The sequence below is a fragment of the Panthera tigris genome, chromosome A1, assembly GCF_018350195.1.
Source record: "Panthera tigris isolate Pti1 chromosome A1, P.tigris_Pti1_mat1.1, whole genome shotgun sequence".
NCBI classification, from domain to species: domain Eukaryota; kingdom Metazoa; phylum Chordata; class Mammalia; order Carnivora; family Felidae; genus Panthera; species Panthera tigris.
In genome coordinates this window covers 11,974,729-11,993,997 of record NC_056660.1, presented here as the reverse complement: position 1 = coordinate 11,993,997, position 19,269 = coordinate 11,974,729, and the positions used below count along the sequence as shown (strand labels likewise).

Here is a 19,269-nt window from a genome sequence, read left to right as displayed (position 1 = left end):
AGTATCCATTGATGAAGCAAAAATTTACTGGTTGCTTCCTGTCTAACACTGACAGGTGTTTGCAACACTAATTAATAGGAGCTGTCCCACTGAGGCAAGGTCACTAACAAGTAAACAGGGTTTACTCACAGTCCTATTTCTTTTCAACATTTTTATCATCAAAAGGATGAAAATTCACAAAGTATTAATCTGGAAATTTGGGAAATCTGCCAAGCTCAATTCAAAAAGTGTTCTACAGACCAAAATGTTACAAATAAGCACTATAACTAACAAAATTAAGGTTTTTAAAAATTTATTTTTTAGAGAGAGTGGGGAAGACAGGTGGGGAGAGAGAGAGAGAGAGAGAGAATCTTAAACAGGCTCTGCTTAAGAGTCTGAGCACGGAGCCCAGTGCAAGGCTTGACCTGGGGCTCAATGTGGGGCTCAATCTCACAACCATGAGATCATGACCTCAGCCAAACTCAAGAGTTGGACCCTAAACTGAGTGAGCCACCCAGGCACCCCACAAAATTAAGTTTTAAAGTGATGATAAAAATTTCGGGGCGCCTGGGTGGCCCAGTTGGTTAAGCGACCGACTTCGGCTCAGGTCATGATTTCACGGTTTGTGGGCTCGAGCCTTGTGTCAGGCTCTGTGCTGACAGCTCAGAGCTTGGAGCCTATTTCAGATTCTGTGTCTCCCTCTCTCTCTGTCCCTCTCCTGCTCACAATCTGACTGCCTCTCAAAAACAAACATTTAAAAAAAATTTTTTTAAGCGATGATAAATTTTTTTTTAATTTTTATGCAACTTGTAACAATAATTGCAGTTCTGCCTACTCTCCAACCCCCTACAATCTCCCCAGGTCCCCTTGGCAGAAGTTAATACCTTTGACTCATAACTTTTGACATTTACACACTTCCATACTTCCACACTTTAGGCAGTATCCACTGACTTCCTGTTATGGTAGGTGAGGACTTAGCTATACAGCAGAGTTTGGTTTAAAAGACTAATGTTCCATAACTGACATTACTCTGCTAATGTGACTACTACTCACAGCTGGGCTTTATAACATGGTAATTAAGACTGTTTTCTTTCTTATTTTTGTTTTTCTTAAAGTTACTAATTGCATTGCTTTTTCATTTCCTTGGTTTTCTTTGTGCTTGTGTCTAATTCTTCCCACACTTTCCAACAGCCTGTCAGCATAAATTTCTACAAGTTCACATCAGCCTCCAATATTTTGCTTGGAGACACACTTCTAGAGTCTTCTCCCCTTCTGGACTGGTTGCTCTTAGTTCTGCTGCACAGTTGACTTCCTGGGTCTACAATTCACCGTCACATTCCTGGATTAGATTTACCGTTCTGTCTTCTTCCTTCTTCCTTCTTGTCTCCATCATGCTCCTGATGGAGGGTGCATGGAAGATTTAGCTTTTGAGACTTTGAATAGTTTGAAATCTCATTATTTTACCTTCATAAATGATTGATAGTTTAAATAAATATCAAAATCTGGTTGGAAATATATATTAGAAAAATTCTGGTTGGAAATTCCCCTCTTGGGAGTGGCATTCCTCACTGGTGTTTGGAGTGTTTGTAGTAGCCATGAAAATGCACTGCTCAGTTTCCTGTTCTGAGAAGCATAACTGACCCATAGCACCAGTTGCTACCCCTTTGGACCCACTGCTTCATTGGCCCTGAGGTCATGCTTCTCACAGGCTACTCCCTTATGACTGAACATAGCAGGGGTACTAATGTAGACCCATTCCTGCAGGATGGGGACCCCTCTAATAGGCAATGTTGACTGGCCTGGCTGTATCTTTCTTAGATCTGTATTGCCATCTGAGACTCTTCCCACCTAAACCTACTTCTTGCCCACTCTCTTTCACAGATGTCAGACAAGTCATGGTCTAAAGGCTCTGCCTTCTGTGCTCCTTCCTCTTTATCCTTCACAGTCGTTTCCTTCAATAAATGTTTTACATATCTAATCCTGTTCTGACATTTGCATCTCAGAAGACCTAAACAAACACAAGTCAGGTTTCACTTCCTAGAAGGGAAAGAAAATGCCATTCTGGGTAATATTAAGGGGGCAGATAGTTTCCTGGCACAAGACGGTGTTCCAATTGCCAAATATTTCACCAGTGGAACCTGGGGAAATGTCATGGTGAAGGGGAATGCATCGTAGGTGCAATGATCCAGGCATTCCAATGCCCACAAGGAGGGGCGAACTGACTGGTTCCTATCATACTGTACTGAGTCTCCGCAGAGAGATCACGAGGAACAAAGGGCCTTTAAGAAGCAAAGACTCAAGATGAGAGCCAGAGGGTTTCACTAGTAGCTTATCTCCTGAAGTGGAAGTATACACACAGCTTAGCCTCAGTCCTAGGACCTGGTAGAGATGCAGAGCTGCAGAGATGTTTAAATGCTTGGTTAAGGTGGGTCTGTCATGCCAAGGTCAGAGCCCTGGTTGGGAAAACCTAGGACTCTGGAACATGGGCCATAGTTGCTGGGATCTTCAGAACCCTTGGAACCCTGGGGGATTACAGAGGTGGCCGGCCCTTGCCTAATTAGAGATAGCACTTCCCTATGCTGAAGAGGCCTCACCCTTAAAAGACAGCAGGTGCCTCCCTCAGAAGTTGACAGGCCACTAAGTAGGGTTAAATCCCAGGTTTAAAACCTGGAGGCAGCTGGGCCTACAGAGGAGGCAAGACATTATATGCCAAAGTAGCTTCAAGATTTAGAATGTAGTGGGGCACCTAGCTGGCTCAGTCCGTTAAGCGTACGACTTCAGCTCAGGTCATGATCTCACGGTTCAGGAGTTCAAGCCCCGCGTCAGGGCTCCGTGCTGACAGAGCAGAGCCTGCTTGGGGTTCTCTCTCTCCGCCCCCCTCTCTGCCCACTCCTCCACTTGTGCTTTCTCTGTCAAATAAATAAACTTAAAAAAAAAAAAAAAAAGATTTAGAATGTAGTGGCAAGAACCCAAGGAGTACTACCGGGATTGAATTTGGAGGGCCCTGGATTCCAGAACTGGAATGTAAGACAAGACAAGACAGAATTTGTTGACTAGGGAGCACTCTCTCCAGAAATGTGTGTTAATGCTCTGGCCAGGGCAAACTTGCTGCTCGAATGGCTCTGAGAAGCCTAGAAAAAGTGATGGCCAATGCTGAGTGGGCAGAAATGCTTGAGTTTCCCTGACAGCTGAGAAAGGAAGGAATACAAGAAGCTGAGAGATGTAGGCGTACTGGAATGAGGATATTATGTAAGGCCAAACAACCCACTAGAGTTTGGCGTTTCATTTGAGCGCCAGAGGGAGAGACACCATGCACCAAGTCTATTGGGAATATGCCAGTGAGGGCGCACAAGCATCACTGGTGTGGTGGCAGTTCTCTGCAGGTCAAGGCTGATGGTTGGAGAGGCCATCACAGAGCTGGGCTTGTTATCATCCATGGAGGCCATGACACCCTGAAGTAACAGAGACCAGGCAGTGGGTGGTGCTTAAAGCCAGAAGCCAGGAGGCCACAACTGCCATAACATGGTATTGGCATGGCTGGGCAGACTGCCACGCTTCACATGGAGCTGTGAAGATGTTTAATAGAACGTGGCAAAATAAAAAGCCATGATCCCTTGCTCATGGACCCATTGGCCCTGCTGTACCACAGCAGCTTTGTTCTATAATGACTCCCCAAGTACCTCATGTTCAGTATGGGAATTCACACCTTCCAGTTCTAGGAAATATCTTGGAATTACTTCATCATTTGCCTTCTCTATCAGTTATCTATTGCTATAAAACAAACCACCCCGGTCAGGGGATTGAAATAACAAGGATTTATGATTTCTCTGGTCTCTGTGGGTTAACTGGGCTTACCTGGACAGTTCTTGTGCTCCATGTGATGTAGCAGAGGTCACGCATATAGCTGCACTCAGCTGGGATCTCACCGGTGGCGAGAACATCCAGGGTGATCTTTGATCTTCCAAAGTCTGTCTTTACCTTTCAGTAAACCAGCCCACGTGCTGACACCGGTTCTCATGACGGAGCAATCCAGAAAGACTCTAATGTGAATGCACTTTAATTAAACTTTTGGTTGCTTCACATTCACTATGTTCCATGGAACAAAAGACATCTGCTGTCAAGCCCACAGTCCGGGAAGGGGGAGGCACAGATCATGGATACTGGCCAGCATGGTTCATTGAGGGCCACAGCCTAACACCCTACTGCACCCCTGCTTTCTCCTTCTGGAACTCTCATTATTTGAATGTTACACCTTTATCTCCCACCTCTTTGACTTTTTTTCCATTCATCTCTCTGTCGTCTTGCTACATTATTAGGTTTCATGCCTCACCTTTATGTTCCAACTTTTCTATTAAATTTTTCATTTCTGTTATAATGTATTTCATTTCCAAGTGTTCCCCCCCGCCATCTTGTTATATTATCCTTTTCTTATATCCTGTATTCAGTATCTTCTCTTATCTCAGACTCCCATTGGGGGTTTTAACATTTGTTTTTCTTTATTGAGCTATAACCGACATATAACATTATGTTAGTTTCAGGTATACAACACAGTGACTTAATATGTGTGTATACTATAAGTGATCACCACAATAAGTCTCATTAACATCCGTCACCACACAGAGTTGCAATTCTTTTTCTTCAGTTAAGAACTTTTAAGATCTGTTCTCTTAGCAATTTTCAAATATACAATACAATGTTATGAGCTATAGTCACCATGCTGTATATTACATTCCATGACTTATTTGATAACTGGAAGTTTGTATGTTTTGACTGAGGGTTTGGTAGGGGGGTTTGAGCATTTTCTCCCTGCATATTCTTGGTTTCTCCAAGTTTCCTTCAAAATTAGTTGATCGTTCTGTTGTTGTTTCTTTATTTGTGTGGGTCTCAATCTTTCATGTTAGAGGCTTTCCTCAGATGTCTGTTGATCTTTGACTGTCTATTCATATTTAAGAAGGACAAACAAAAAACCTGACTGGAAGGTCTGAGCTACAGTGTAGGTGGGGTTTGCTGACTTTGAGTTTCACTGTAGAGGGATCTGTCTCATTTAATTGTTGTGGAAAACATTAGGATCAGTATCTGAGGTCTTTCCACATGAACTCATCAGATTCCCTGGAGAAGATTCTTCCAGTCTCTACCTGGAGAGTAGGCCACACTGTCAGCCTTCTGAGACCCTGGTAGGGAAGATGGAGGGCGGGATGGGGGGGAGGCCGGGGGTGTCTCAGCTGTCAGCTGCATATGTTCACTTACTCCTTATTTTCAGTATAGGACTCATGCCCTCAAATGTGCCTGATGTCCCTAAGCCCAGACACTTCCCATTTTTTACTCTCTAGAAAATTAACCTCTAGTTTTCTCCTGAGTGGAGAAGGGGCAGATGCCCAGCAGTGAGGAGAAGGGGGTGATCTAGGAATCTAGTTCTTTCTTAAATAACTTTCAGCCGGTTCTCCTTATGTGAGCACTTAACTCCCTTCTCCTCCAGATCCAGAATATTTGGTCTTGCTACTCTCGGAGCCTCTTGGAGATTCTGCAATCCTAGGATTTGTTCTTGGCCTCTCCTACTGCCGACAGTCTACCTTCTTAGGCCTGCTCAGTCAATAACACTCATACATCTGCTTTTCAGCTTCCAAAGCTTTGCTGCTGCTCTGCTGTCTCCACTGTGTGGGTCTTTGTCTCCACCCCCTTCCCTCCTTCTCTCCTGCCCTCACTCCTCCCCCACCTTCATTCTTTAGCAGTTTCCTTACTACAGTTTCATGGGGTTTCAAGGAAGAGAAAAAAATTTTAGTGGGTAAATTCAATCTGCCATCTTTTTCCAGAAATACTACTTACTATTTCTCTATCACAAAAGTAATACATTTTGCTTATAGAAAAATTAGAAAATCCAGATAACCAGAAAGAAAAAAAAATCATCTGGGGGTGCCTGGGTGGCTCAGGTGGTTAAGCATCCGACTTGGGCTCATGATCTCTCAGTTCGTGGGTTCATGGGTTCGAACCCCACGTGGGGCTCTGTGCTGACAGCTGGAGCCTGCCTCAGATTCTGTGTCTCCCTCTCTCTCTGCCCCTCCCCGCTCACGCTCTATCTCTCTCAAAAATACAAATTTTTAAAAGTCTTCTGTAATCCCACCATCCAGAAATAACCCACTGTTAACTTTTTTCCTTTCCCCGTTCTTGGAGGGGGTGTATTCTCTCATTCCTGCAACAAACATCTGCATGCTCCCTTGCATGCCTCCCTTGTGAGGCTCCAGGTATAAAACAGCAAGATAAACATGGTCCCTGGCACCTCAAAGCTGAGGTCTGTCGAGGGAAGACAAGCAAACAAATCACTTCAGTAAAATGGGTCAAGTGTGGCTAGAGAAGTAATACAGGATTTTATGGAAGCACCAAGCAGGAATGCCAAATCTAGTTTTGGTTATGTCAGGAAGGGGCTAGAGAGAGCCCCGCACAGCCCAAGAACTGTAAAGTGCTCACTACGTAGTCACATGTCGTTATCAGCAGAGCTATGTAAGAAGCATAATACAACTGGCATTTTTCTCTTAACAACATACCATGTGCAACTTTTTAATCACCATATATCAACTTTTTAATACCCAAATACTATTCCACTGTATGCACGTCCCGCTATTCCTTTAACTGAATCATCCATCGGTGGTAACTGCCTTTGTTGCACAGTGAAGATGAGATTTACTAAGATTAAAAGGTCAAAAATAAACAACAAAAGATTTCAGGAGAGGTCTGGCTTAACGGCAACTTACACAGGGAAACATTAAAAAGCCCGAGAGGCTTTAACTGACTACAAACTAAGCCAGCCCACGGGGAAGTGACAGCCAAAACGGTTAATGCAGCCTTGGACGGCATTATCCTCAGTCAGCGTCCAGGAAAAGAAATGCGCCCTAAACATCTGGGGCAGCTACAATTGGTTCTGTACCTCAAATTCTAAGAGAGGACTTGAAATATTCTAGGTTTGCTTTTCCAGCTTCTTTCCCTCCTTTCCCCCCAATGCTTCAGCCCTTCCAACGACTGATCCTGTGGGGCGAATTGCCACCTACCCCAACCGCATGCCGCTCTCCCGGACCATCACAAGCCCTTCTTATGCTGGGTGCCTGCACACCAGCCCCAGCAATAGGAGCCCACAGCTATTTTTGTAAACGAACCGTGCCCATTCATTTACACGTTGCTTATGGCCACCCTCTAACTGCACGGACACAAGCGAGTGCTTGTGACAGACACTGCATGACCCACAAAGCCTAAAACCTGGCCCTCTGCAGAAGTGCTTGCCAGCCCCTGATCTCACCAGCATAGTTCTCCCCGACTACCCCCAAAACTCTTACCCATCCCTCCTTTCTTGGCACCCGCGCTGTCCCTGGTACTTACTTCTATGAAGGCACTTACACATTTCAATGTAATTATTTGACAACCATATCTCCCCTACTAATCTGTAAGGGACATGAGGGCAGGGGTCTTACCTTATCCTTCTTTTTGTGGAAATGTGAGAGCCTTTCCCTTAAACCCTTAAACCGCCATCACTCCCCCCAGCCACAGCCTCTCGTATATCTGGAGCAGACCTGCAGACTCAGAGAGAAATTTTTGTCCTTTGTGGGTCCAGGGAGGCTGTGACATGTCACCCTGACCAGGAAGGGTGGAAAGGGCCAAGCAATTGGTTCAGGGTAAACACAGCCCACGTTAGGTAAACAAGAGGAAGCTGAATCTCTCACGCAGCCCAAAGAGTGTACTTTGAAAATATCTGTGCTATGACTTCCGTTTGGCTTCAGATCACTTCAGGGAAGATGTACCTGATCCCAGAACGTAAGAGCCTGCCACCCTTCCTTCCCCCTGCCTCTGCCAAGCCCCAGCAGAAAGGCCTGACATTGAGTAAAGAGAGGCCAGCACCAGGAGAGAAGTAATGTCACTGATAGGGGAAGGGGCTGGAGGGAAAAGACCAAATGATGAGGAATCCAGAGAGAAGGGGGTGTCAGACAGGAAGGAGGAGGAGCACCCCCCCCCCAAAGATTTGCAGGCGCCTGGAGATGACATATATTCCCTACCACCCCTCACCCCCCTGTGGCTTTGGAGCCATCCCCTGGTCCCTCACAAAAAGAACGTGTAAATACAGCCAGAGGTCCCTATTCTCGGCAGGATCCGGAGTCTGGAAACCTCCGGCCCCTTACATCTACACCCATCTCCAGCCCCTTGTTGAGGATGGTGGGACACACGCAGGTCTGACAACCAACCCTGGAGGGCTCTGCTCCTTGAAGACCATGCCTTTCTTCCCACCCTTGGAGAAACAGGAGGGTCAACTTTTCCACCTCCCACTCGACCTTATCCTCAAGTGTGAGAAGATACAGAGGCCTCTCTAGGGTCATATTTGCATTCTCAGAATTCAACAACATGCCTGCCTGCCACATGGCAGGCTCCCAAGAAGGGGGCCTTGGCTAAATGTCCGGCTTCCTCTAATTCTCCTTGAGGCAGACTTCAGCATGAAGAGAAAATACTTAGGAAGAACAAAGTGGCCTTTTCAGATATTTGAAAGGCTGTCTCATCAAAAAGCAGTTCATTTTATTCTTTGAGATTTGGAAAGGCCAAGAGCCAACCAGGAGTAAGTCCTGTACTGAAGTCCTAAAATGAAGAGACAGGCTTCCCACTCAATATAAAAGATGAGAATGAGTGGATTACTTGGGAGGAACTGAGTTCCTCTTCCTGCAAATAGTCGAGCAGAAGCTAGAGGACCCCAGGAGAGTCACTGTGAGTGGTTTGTCCTGAGAAGAAATGTGACCTGGGATTTCCCCAGCCCCTTGTATTTCTTTCCTTTTTTCTAATTTTTTTAATGTTTATTTATGTTTGAGAGAGAGAGAGAGAGAGAGAGAGAGAGAGAGAGCACAAGCAGGGGAGGGGCAGAGAGAGAGGAGACACAGAATCCAAAGCAGGCTTGAGGCTCCCAGCTGTCAACCCAGAGCCCGACGCAGGGCTCAAACTTGAGAATGGCGAGATCATGACCTGAGCCAAAGCCACCCGGGTGCCCCTATATTTCTAACCTTCTAACCATCAAATAAAGATGCACTACAGGCATGGAAATAGTATTTGCTTAACCACTGTATTTCACTTAACGTACGTCACAACTTTTAGTTTATTTTGAGTATTTCATCAAACCACAAAGATAATGGTTCATGGATGATGTTCTGACATCTATACTGTAAACAATAATGTTATCAATAAAAAATCTACTCAGACTGAGACCACAAAATTTCACGAAATAGCTATCTTTAGTTTGGTCAACATATCAAATTATAGCAGTTGTAAACTTGAGTATATTTCTTTCAAACACCAAACTGGGTCCAAACAAAGGTAGTTGGTAATGTGTTTTGGGTAAAATAGATTATTCCAAAAATGATTTGAATAATCTTTGGTCAAACGCTATTGCAATAACTGTGAAAATTTTGTTCCACTGAGTGCTATAAGTTGCATGTGAAGAAGTTAAGTAGGGCAACAATTTCTAAAGTATTTGTCTAATTCCTCTCTCCTAAATAGCTCGTGGTTTTGCTTTTTTTATTATTGTGATTGACAATAAATTCATACCTCACCTCTGTAGAGTTCTTTCCATTTTTCAAAACATGTTGACATTTATGATTTTGTTTTCCTTCTCACAATATACCTGGGAGATAGGCGGTGTGGCAGAGACCCCTGGTTGCCTGAAAGATCTGGTTCCACCTGGTTTCAACACAACTAGAATTATCTGCTGAGCTCCTGGCTATGCAGCGGGACAGTAAGTCCCAGCCTCCTTACACCACGTGACTGAATTCTGCCAACGATGTGAGTAGAAAGGACGTACAGCCTCCAGGTGGGGCACTTACACAGCCACATTCTTCCCCTTCCCCTCTTTCTTTGTCACTGGATGAAATGCGGGTATTATTTGCCCTGGAAATGCACAAAGGTCATACACCTATCTGGGCAGGAATCGTTTCCCTGTTCTTCCTCACGGTTTTAAACTCCTCCCCAGACACTGTGTGAGAAAACAGACTTTAAGTATTCAATTTAGAAGAGAGAAAAAAAGGACACACGTACTGAAATAAGCAGAGATGATTTTACATCTACATCTATTCCTTCATTAAAAATCCTATCGATCGTATTCTTCTGTGAGGTAAGCACTAAAAATTGAAAAATAAATATGATCTTACAGTCTGGGACCTCAAGGAGTCACAAATGAGTAAAACAATCCACTGTTTCTGTTGTTAGCATGTAACGGAAATATCAGCGTGGAGTCTTTGAAGGCTAAGTAACAGTTTGTCCCAAGATGGAGCGGCAAAGAAGTAGAGTGATCCTTCAGATTGACTTTGTACCAAGTGGAGCATACAAAAGGTAGACGGTGCTTCTCTGTGTAAGTACGAGTGACAAGTGTAATTTAGGAGTTTCTGAGGAGGTTGTGGACCCTGGAGGACTCACTAACACCGTGTATTTTTACTCATCCACTCTTTGTTTCTTGTCCTCCCATTAAGCATGTATTCTATTCTCCTCCTACACCTAAACTTTCCCTGGTGCCTTGAAAAGATGACATTCGTGGAAAGAAAGGCACATTTTGTACGAGTTAATTATAATAAAATTCTGGCTTAGAGCAACCATATTGTCTGAACACTTAATAGAACTCATAAGACTTCTATATGCCAAAGTCATGACTAACTACACAGCCAGGTACACAGATGAACATTCATTCACTTTGTACTTAAGAAGTACACGTGGACATTATTTGAAGGTTGAGTAGTTTGTACTTTTCCTCTTTTTTATTAACACTGTTAAACATTGCTACCATTTTGAAATTATTTGAAATTATAGTCCTTTTTCTATTCTTAAAATTCTTCTTGGACTTGACTGTAACCTTTAAAAAAAAAACACCGTGTTCAGTCAGCTATTCAAAGAAGAGTGAGTCAAGCTCTTTGGGAGATATTTTTAACTATTTATGATTAAACACACTAAGGAATTCAGCAGTATTCTATAAAATACTTTAACGTTCAACCCAGTTGATTATTCCATCTATGCAGCAAATATATTTCAGCGAGAGGAAAATTGGTAAAGTGCCTCCCAAAAGTACGTGGCATATATAATTTGAGCATGTATCTGCCAGATAAATTGCCTCCACTATTACTTGGGAAATGAAAACTCAACTAGATAACAAAGCTACTTCAACACACTACTAAAGCCAGCCAGGAGATTTCCCCCACCTCCAATTCTGGAAACTTCTTCATAATATTGCATAGGGACTATAGTTTTTAATTGTTTGGTAATCTTTACAATGGAATCATAAATCTGATGAACCTTAAATTTTTACTGAAAATGTCACGTTCTGCCCCATTATGCTTGCTGATCTTCTACACAGTTAGGATTTGGCACTCCTCGTCCCATTGGAGAGTGGCTAGAAAGACTGACAAAGAAAGAAAACCCTAGCAGCATCAGATTATAAAGGCAAAGTCAGGCTATTAAATGGCCAGGAGCACTCACTGAGCACCTACCAAGGACAAGATGGCACTTTAGGGGAGATCAAGTGAATATGACTTCCTTACTTAAGGAATTGCCCAGCCAGTGGGGCAGTGAAAGGAGGAAATGGTCACATGAAGGAGGCGTGTGGTAGAAGGCATCAGAAATGAGGCACAGTGGGGTTCCAGGGAAGGAAGATACGGCATTTGGGTGTGGAACCAAAGGGAAGACCAGTTCAAATGTGAACTGGTTCTTCAAGGAAAGGTGGGATTTTAATAAATGAGGGACTTTGTCTTGCTCACACAGGACGATATCCTTGAGAATGTCCATCATGAAACACCACAGGGCACAAGGGCATAAGCAAGGGCATCAGCTACGAGTCTATTCCAATTATCCAGGCAGAATCTGACAGGGACTTGGATCTGTAGCTCCAGATAGAAGGAGAAGTGGTTGGATTCTGGGTACGTTTTGAAGGTAGGTAGGGCAGTAGGATTTGTTGATAGATTGCAAGTAAGATGTGAGAGAAAGGGAAGAGTTAAGGCTTGGGGCCCGGCCAACTGAAAGTTCAGAGTTGCCATAATGGGTATGGGAAGCACAGGACCGTCTGGAGCTCAGAGCACAAGTTCTGGCTGGAGACTCCAAACTTGGAGTCATTAGGATCTAGAGCATTCAAAGAGTTCACCTGGAGTGAATCTAGAGAAAAGGTGCCATGATGGAGCCCTGGGCCCTCCAATATCTAGAGGCAAGGTGAGGAGGACACGGAAATCTCCAGTGAGCTGAGAGGGGAAGCAAGAGAGTCAAGTTGAGGAAGTGTGTCAAGAAAGAGAACAGTGTCTAGACAAATGCTGCAGACAGATCGGCTAAGATGTGAGCTTTGATGTTAACGGATAGCCTGCTCGATGCCAATCGTGTCTGTACCACCCATTAGCATCCCAAGTATTCTCGCCTAGTCCCACGTCCTAAGTGAAAGAAAGTGTCTTTTTCCACAGGTTCCCTGTACAAACATTTGCAAGACTCCCACATGGGAGGCCCACGCGTACCTTCAGCTCGGTCCTGGCCCTCTCAGAAACCCATGGGCAGAATAAAAACTCAGAGGCACTGCTGGGGCCAGAACCCCAACTACAGGCCTCAATGCTAGTTTTTCAGGGGACATCAGGAGCTGTGAAGGTATAGCGGTCTCTCTATAAGTCACAGAGAAAAGGTGTGTCCTCTTTCTGGGTTACACTCAGATGAGCAAAACAACCCGGGGTCCTAGAGCTCTCTGGGGAAAACCTTTTAGTTCCGTTTCTCCCAGTCTCTGACTCTGGCTCTCTTTTAAACACACACACACACACACAATTTTTTCAAGGTTTATCTCAGTACCAGGAACCCAAAAGAATATGGAGACTTCCATTTTGAGCAGAACCCTCCATTATTCAACCTGCTGTTTGTTTGACCTGCCTCCTGTCCTCCAGGCCATCAGACAACGATTCTTGGATTCTTGAACTCGGGGTTAGCGCAGGGGTGAGGGTGGGTGGCTAGGAGAGAAGGTTGGTTCAAATCCCCAGTCTCCCTGGGGGGTGGGGGTCTCTTTAGTCTGCAAATTAGTGGAAGCACACAATGGGGCAGGGAAGGGGTGCTGGCCACTTTGCTCCTTCACCAGCATCAGATCCCCAAATGCAAAAGAATATGCTAGGGGCTTAGTGACCTTAACAGCAATATCTAAGCCCTCGCTGAAATGTTCTATTATCCATATATGCACAATATGTCTTACCTTTTCAAATAAGGTCCAAACTTCCCTACCTTCCTCTCCCTAACACAGCCACCAAGAAAGAACATTGAAAACACAATGAAAATATCTCACATGATAAAATTAAGCTATTGTTTTTGATAACGACAAGTTACCTCTTCATAGTATGTAAGAATGGCTACATTCCAAACCAAAGAAATTTGAAAGCAAAATTAATATTTTACAGCTACTAGCATTTTGTTTGCAGCCTCAGCAAAACCAAATGTCCACCTGCTAACTAATTTCTTATGAATACAAAGTCCACTGTGTTTCTGGGAAGGATGGTTAGTGTTTGTCAAGTTTTTTGTGTGTAAAGACACAAAAATATAACTGAAAAGTTAATCAGAGGGCCAAGAGTGGGAACAAGGATCAAAAAAAAGCATGTTTACCATTTCAAATACCAGTCTACTAGAAAGCTCCTTCAGTCCCCAGTCCTGATTTTATACGTGAAAGGATCACGTAAGTCACTGCAATAAAAACTGATGACTTTTTGTATACATACAGAGTTTAATACATGCACTCTAAAAATAGAACTTGTATGATTTAAATCTAAAGTAGTGATTTTGCAGGAATGGTCGATCGGAGCCTCCAACTGGTCTACAAATTTCTTGTTTGTTTCTGGTATGAACTAAAATTTGCTTCTGTTCTCTTCAAAAGAGGGACCATTTCTTCCCATACCTTTTCCATCACCAACAATGAACAGGTGGTGTTTAAGGTATTTTGGTTCCTTAAAGAATTGACAGACTGATAAAGTTTCTTACTATTGCCCTAAAGTATCTTAACGAGAAGAATATGTATCAATCTGAAATCACAATTTTGTTGTCAAACAAATCCAACATTCTTCTGTGCCCCGTGGTAGCACACAGGAGCTGACATCCAATCTTATTTAGCCATTATTACAACATTACCAGGAGCTCAGAGTGCTTAGTCACCTCAAGAACCCAGTCCTGTTCTGCCTCAGTGGCTTCCATGAAAAGTGTGTAGAAGTGGTTTTCATCTTGAATTTGTTCAAAATCTGTGGCTTAATTCTCAATTTAAAATAGGTCTTCCGTAAGCCCACTAGTCACCAAAATAGAGTACGAGAAGTCAGACATGTAAACACTTTTATTAAAATGTTTGCACATATACAGAAAAAAACCTCTTTCTCTCATGGTATAAAACTCTGTACAAAATGTGCCAACGACTGACATTATCATAAAGGAACCCTCAAATCAGTGGGACCTAATCTTGAGCACTGAGTGAAGAACTAGGAAGAAGAACTGAGAGACAACCTGATCATGGCATATCAAGAACTCCTGCTGTCAGGATGTACTAAGCCTTCTGCACAGGGGTGTCAAAATCAATTTCGTCAGGCTGGTGATCATCTCATCACCAAGGAGTCCTCTGAATCGGAGAAAGGATCTTGGGAATACTGTTGTTGTAGGGCACAATCTAGATCATCCTGTAGTTGCTTCTGTATTTTTACGGCTACAGCCCTGTTTAAGATTGTCCAAGGGGTCTTCACTGCCCTGATGATTAGTATGGTTGATGGGCGCAGTTCTGCCTGCCATAGAAAGAACTTCCAAAGACAGTTTAAGCTCAGTTCTCCAGGAGATGCCATTTTGAGACCTTTGCATCTGCTGCACTGTGAACATGGGTCTCTCTCTCTCTCTGTCTCTCTCTCTGTCACACACACACACACACACACACACACACACACCAGATCTTACTGGAGTAACACTGAACCCATGACATCTCCACAAACTAGCAGAGACTAATGCCACCTGCACTTCTTCCTAACAAACCTGTTTCTTTCATCCACCCTCCTCACTCTCCCCTTAGCTACTATTGGGAAATCGTCCCCTCCTTACCTCTAGGGATTCCCATACACCCAGAGAAAGGAACTTTCCTTTTTCTCTCCCCGTTCCCAAATGCCTGGCTTCCCAGGAAAGCCCCAGCTGCTCAGCTCCCCCCCACCAAGATGCCAACCCTAGGTGACTTCAGGAATGTGTTCAAATGGAACTTCCTCTAGGCTGAAGGCTCGGCCCCCCACTCGCCCCTGGCATCTCCAGAGGCCCTCTCCCCCCGTGGCCCTCTGCCCGGCCCCTCGAACTCACCAGGAGGAGGTTGTGCGCCACCAGGTACCCGAGCCGCGCGCTGCCCCGGACGCCAGGGGCCAGGCGCCCGGTGGCATAGCCGTGCCAGGCCACCACGTAGGGGTTGTCGATGGTGATCCAGTACTTGACCTGGCCGCCGAAGTGGCGGAAGCAGAGCTCGGCGTAATCCCTGAAGTGGTCGGCCAGGGCGCGGTTGGCCCAGCCGCCGTAGGCGTCCTGCAGGCGCTGGGGCAGGTCCCAGTGGTACAGGGTGACCACGGGCTGCACGCCCAGCTCCCGCAGCCGCTCCAGCAGGCGCCGGTAGTAGCGCAGCCCCTCGCGGTTGGGGGCGCCCGCGCTGCCATTGGGGAGCACCCGCGCCCACGAGATGGAGAAGCGGTAGTGGGTGACCCCGAGCTCGCGCAGCCCCTCCGTGTCGCGGAAGACGTTGTTGTAGCCGTCGCTGGCCACGTCCCCGGTAGCGGGCGGGGACGGCGACGGGGCGCCCGACGGCGGGCGGGCTACCGGGGGGGCGCCGGGGGGCGCCGGGGGGTGGTGGGTGAACGTGTCCCAGATGGACGCGCCCTTGCCGTGCTGCCGCCAGCCGCCCTCCGTCTGGTAGGCGGCGCTGCCCACGGCCCAGAGGAAGCCGTCGGGGAAGGTGTCGTGGAGGAGGCCGGCGGCCTCGGGGGCCGGAGGCTGCGCGAAGCGGGCCCAGGTCTGCGCCCCGTCGCCGGGCTCGGCGCGCAGGCGGCGGCCGCCCAGGCCCAGCAGCAGCAGCAGCAGCAGCAGCGAAAGCGGCAGAGGCCGCGGGCGGCGCGGCGGGGCGCGGGCGGGCATGCTTCGCGGGAGCCGGGCGCTGGGGCGCCGCACCGCGCCGCGCCCCTTTATGCCCGCGCCCCGCCGCGCCGCCCGCCCCTGCCGCCGCGCCCACCCCCGCTTCCCCGCCGGGCCCCGCTGGCAATAATTACCTGCGAGCCGGAGCCTCCCCGCTCCCGGGAATGGGGAGGGCGCGGGGCGCAGAGGGCGAGCGCGTGCCGCGGAGGGGGCGCGGCAGCGAGCGAGGTGCAGCGGGCGCCTCTCGGGGACGTCGGAGAAAAGGCACCTGTCCTTCGCTGCTCCCAGGAGCGCGGGGGGATGTTTGGCGACGCAAGCGGCCTCCCGGCCACCTTCTCTTTCCCCTGGGAGAAGCCACGGAGCGGGTGTTCGTCGAGGAGGGAAGGCGGCCCACCAACTTTCCCCGAGCTCAGCGCGGGCTCTTTGCCTGCCCTCCCGGAGCCCGGCGGTGGGGGAGCACCTGCTTTCTCGTGGCCTCCACTCGAAGGCCGAGAACAGCTTTAGGCCGACATTGTTAGAGCCGTTTGCCTGAAACCGATTGGGAGGGTAAGGTGGGGAAAGCCAGGTGGGAACTCGGAATGCCTTGAGACAGCGACTGGTGGCGGACTTTCTTAGAGTCTTTAGGGAGAGCAGGGACGTGCAGGGACGGAGGGTCGGTCCCCAGGGACCCGAGTAGAAAGCCTTCAAGGAAGACAAAGGAGACGCGTGGGTTGCATTGACACTTTGCTTTACTCTCCCTCATACGGTTATCTTGTAACCATTTCAAACCAGCACCGGTCGTTGAGTTAGACGTTGCAGAATTATTTGCCCACGGCCCAAAGGAAGGGAAAGGTGGCGAGTTCCTGTCACGACAGTTTTGATTGTTCTTATTACACATTTTTGTTTTTTAAGAAAAAACGAAGTACCAAGGTTTCAACTTTGAGTAACTGTTATTTACCTATTTAAAAAAAAAATCCTTTTATGAATAATCACGGTTTAGCTTTCAGCTCTGACTTAGCAAGTCACTTATCTGTGTAAAGTTTTGCACGCAGCTCTGCTGGAGCCCAGGGTCCCAGGGTCCCACCAATGCCTCTTGAACGGAGAAGGGAAAGGGGAGGCGGGATTTAGCCCAAGCAACCACTCCCACCCACTACAACAAAAGAGATTGGTGACTTCAACCCAGTTGAGAGAGAGCCCTTTTGACAGGTTGTGGGGACACAGTATCCATTTGAAGATGTGTATACATGACCTACAAATAACTGATGTCCATCTGGTGGCGAGTGGAGCGACCTGGGCTCCACCTCTGTGATCTTGGAACCATCTCTTCTCCAAGGCTTAAGATTCTCGTATGTAAAATGCAGATGTCTGTGTCTGCTCTGCCACCTTTGAGGCCTGTGAAATGCAAACGTAAAAATGTGCACACAGATGACTCCATCACAGAAAACGCAGACAAATGTAAGATCCTGCAAATATCTCCCTCCCCCTCCAGTACCGTGGGACTCACTCCCAGCACACCTGTGCCTGTGCTGAATGACTAAGATCTCCGCCGAGGTATGAGTACGTCTGCTCTTGTGGGATGATCATCCCTGTGCTGTTTCTTACACATTTAAAATTGGTGAAGTTTTGAACATTGCAAATGCAGGTGCTTTTATTAATTTCCTTTAAATGTTAGCACAATAAATTTATTCCAATATTTTATTAAATATTCCCAACTCCAGCTAGCATATATTATCGTGATTAGTAAGATTAAGCCACCGGACTGGAACAAGACATACTGCTATTCTTTTACATGTGGCATTTACATTTTTCAATAAATGTGAAATAACAAACAGTGACACTTAAGCAGTTAAAAAAATTATACCACACAACTGTGCAGGCACACTCGCTCCCCGCTAAATCAAAAAGCATTTATGTCTGCATGCAGGACCACATTTCCCTTCTAGAGCTGACGACTAGAACATTTGCTGGATCGTAGCTTGTTAAGTTTCAATTAGAAATGCATCATGGGTCTCATGGAAAAGTAGCTTAGGCTAAGTGTTCACTTATTGATGTATGGTCTGTTCAGGGCAGATTGTATTTATTGCTACTTTTATTTAACCAACAGTTTAAAAAGAGAGAGAGAAGTGGTTTTTTGTTGTTGTTGTTGTTTTGTTTTGGTTTTTTGTTGTTGTTTTTTTTTTTGGAGCCGTGGCTAAAAAGAATGACCAAGTTGATTAATGCTCACATTTGAAGTTCATCTCTCCTAAGTTGGACATCAAAGGCTCCCGCATTTGCAGAGATATTCCCAGGTGATAGTTAATTTAACTCGACGATGAACATTCATGATAATTAAGGTTTATTTCCAGAACTTGCTGTTTATCAAGTTTCTGTTTGTGGTTATTGACCGGCGGGTCCCTGAAGTGTGAGTTAACTGCTCGCATTGCCCCTCATTTGTTCAGTTTTATTTTGGTTCTCGTCTTTCATAGCCACCTTCGAATTCTAAAATGTGGGTTTCATTTAGTGCTTTGTTCTCTGGCAAACAAGAGATTAATTACTTGCTGTGCTTTGAATATGAAGGTGAAGTTATTGATGCATCCAAGGAAGGGAAATTTTAACATTTACTTACTGAGATCTGTCACGGTGATGATTTTCAACAACCACAAGGTGGTTCTCAAGCCACCCATCATCCACATTCCTTCACCCTTCAGTCCCTTCTTATAAGTCCTTCTCTGTGTGCTCTGTCAGCCCATGCCAGGCAAGAGAGCAGAAGGAAGTCCACTGACCTCCGTGGGCCCAAACACAACCCCAACCTCACAAGCTCTCAGCTCCTCAGCCACAACATTCAGCCTCTATGGGGAGGAATGGATATCGTCACCAACAATCTCTCTGAGTAGCAACCATGGGCAAAGCAACCGTGAGGAGCTGAAGACTTCAAATCGTAGCTGACCCCTCACCCTGCCTTCAAAGACAATACTGCATTGGAGAAACAGGATAAAGAATGTTGATAATATGTTGTTGAGTGTTCACAAATGACACACATGATACCCGTTCCAGGAATTCAGAGGAAAGAGAAATTATCCTATTTTGAATTGGATGGAAAAGTTTCATAAGAGGGGCACCTGGGTGGCTCAGTCAGTTAAGTGCCAGAATTCAGCTCAGGTCATCATCTCACAGTTTGTGAACTCGAGCCCCACGTCG

The 19,269-nt window shown here is 46.1% G+C and overlaps 1 protein-coding gene across 1 annotated transcript in view; it reads right to left on the bottom strand.

Moving 5' to 3' along the window:
* KL (klotho) overlaps positions 1 to 16,116 on the bottom strand; it is a 47,142-nt gene extending 31,026 nt beyond the window's left edge. Inside the window, exon 1 of the mRNA XM_007099063.3 lies at positions 15,298 to 16,116. Coding sequence (XP_007099125.3) covers positions 15,298 to 16,116 — 819 coding nt within the window. The remainder of the gene's footprint in view (positions 1 to 15,297) is intronic.
* Between the last annotated feature and the right edge of the window lie 3,153 nt (positions 16,117 to 19,269).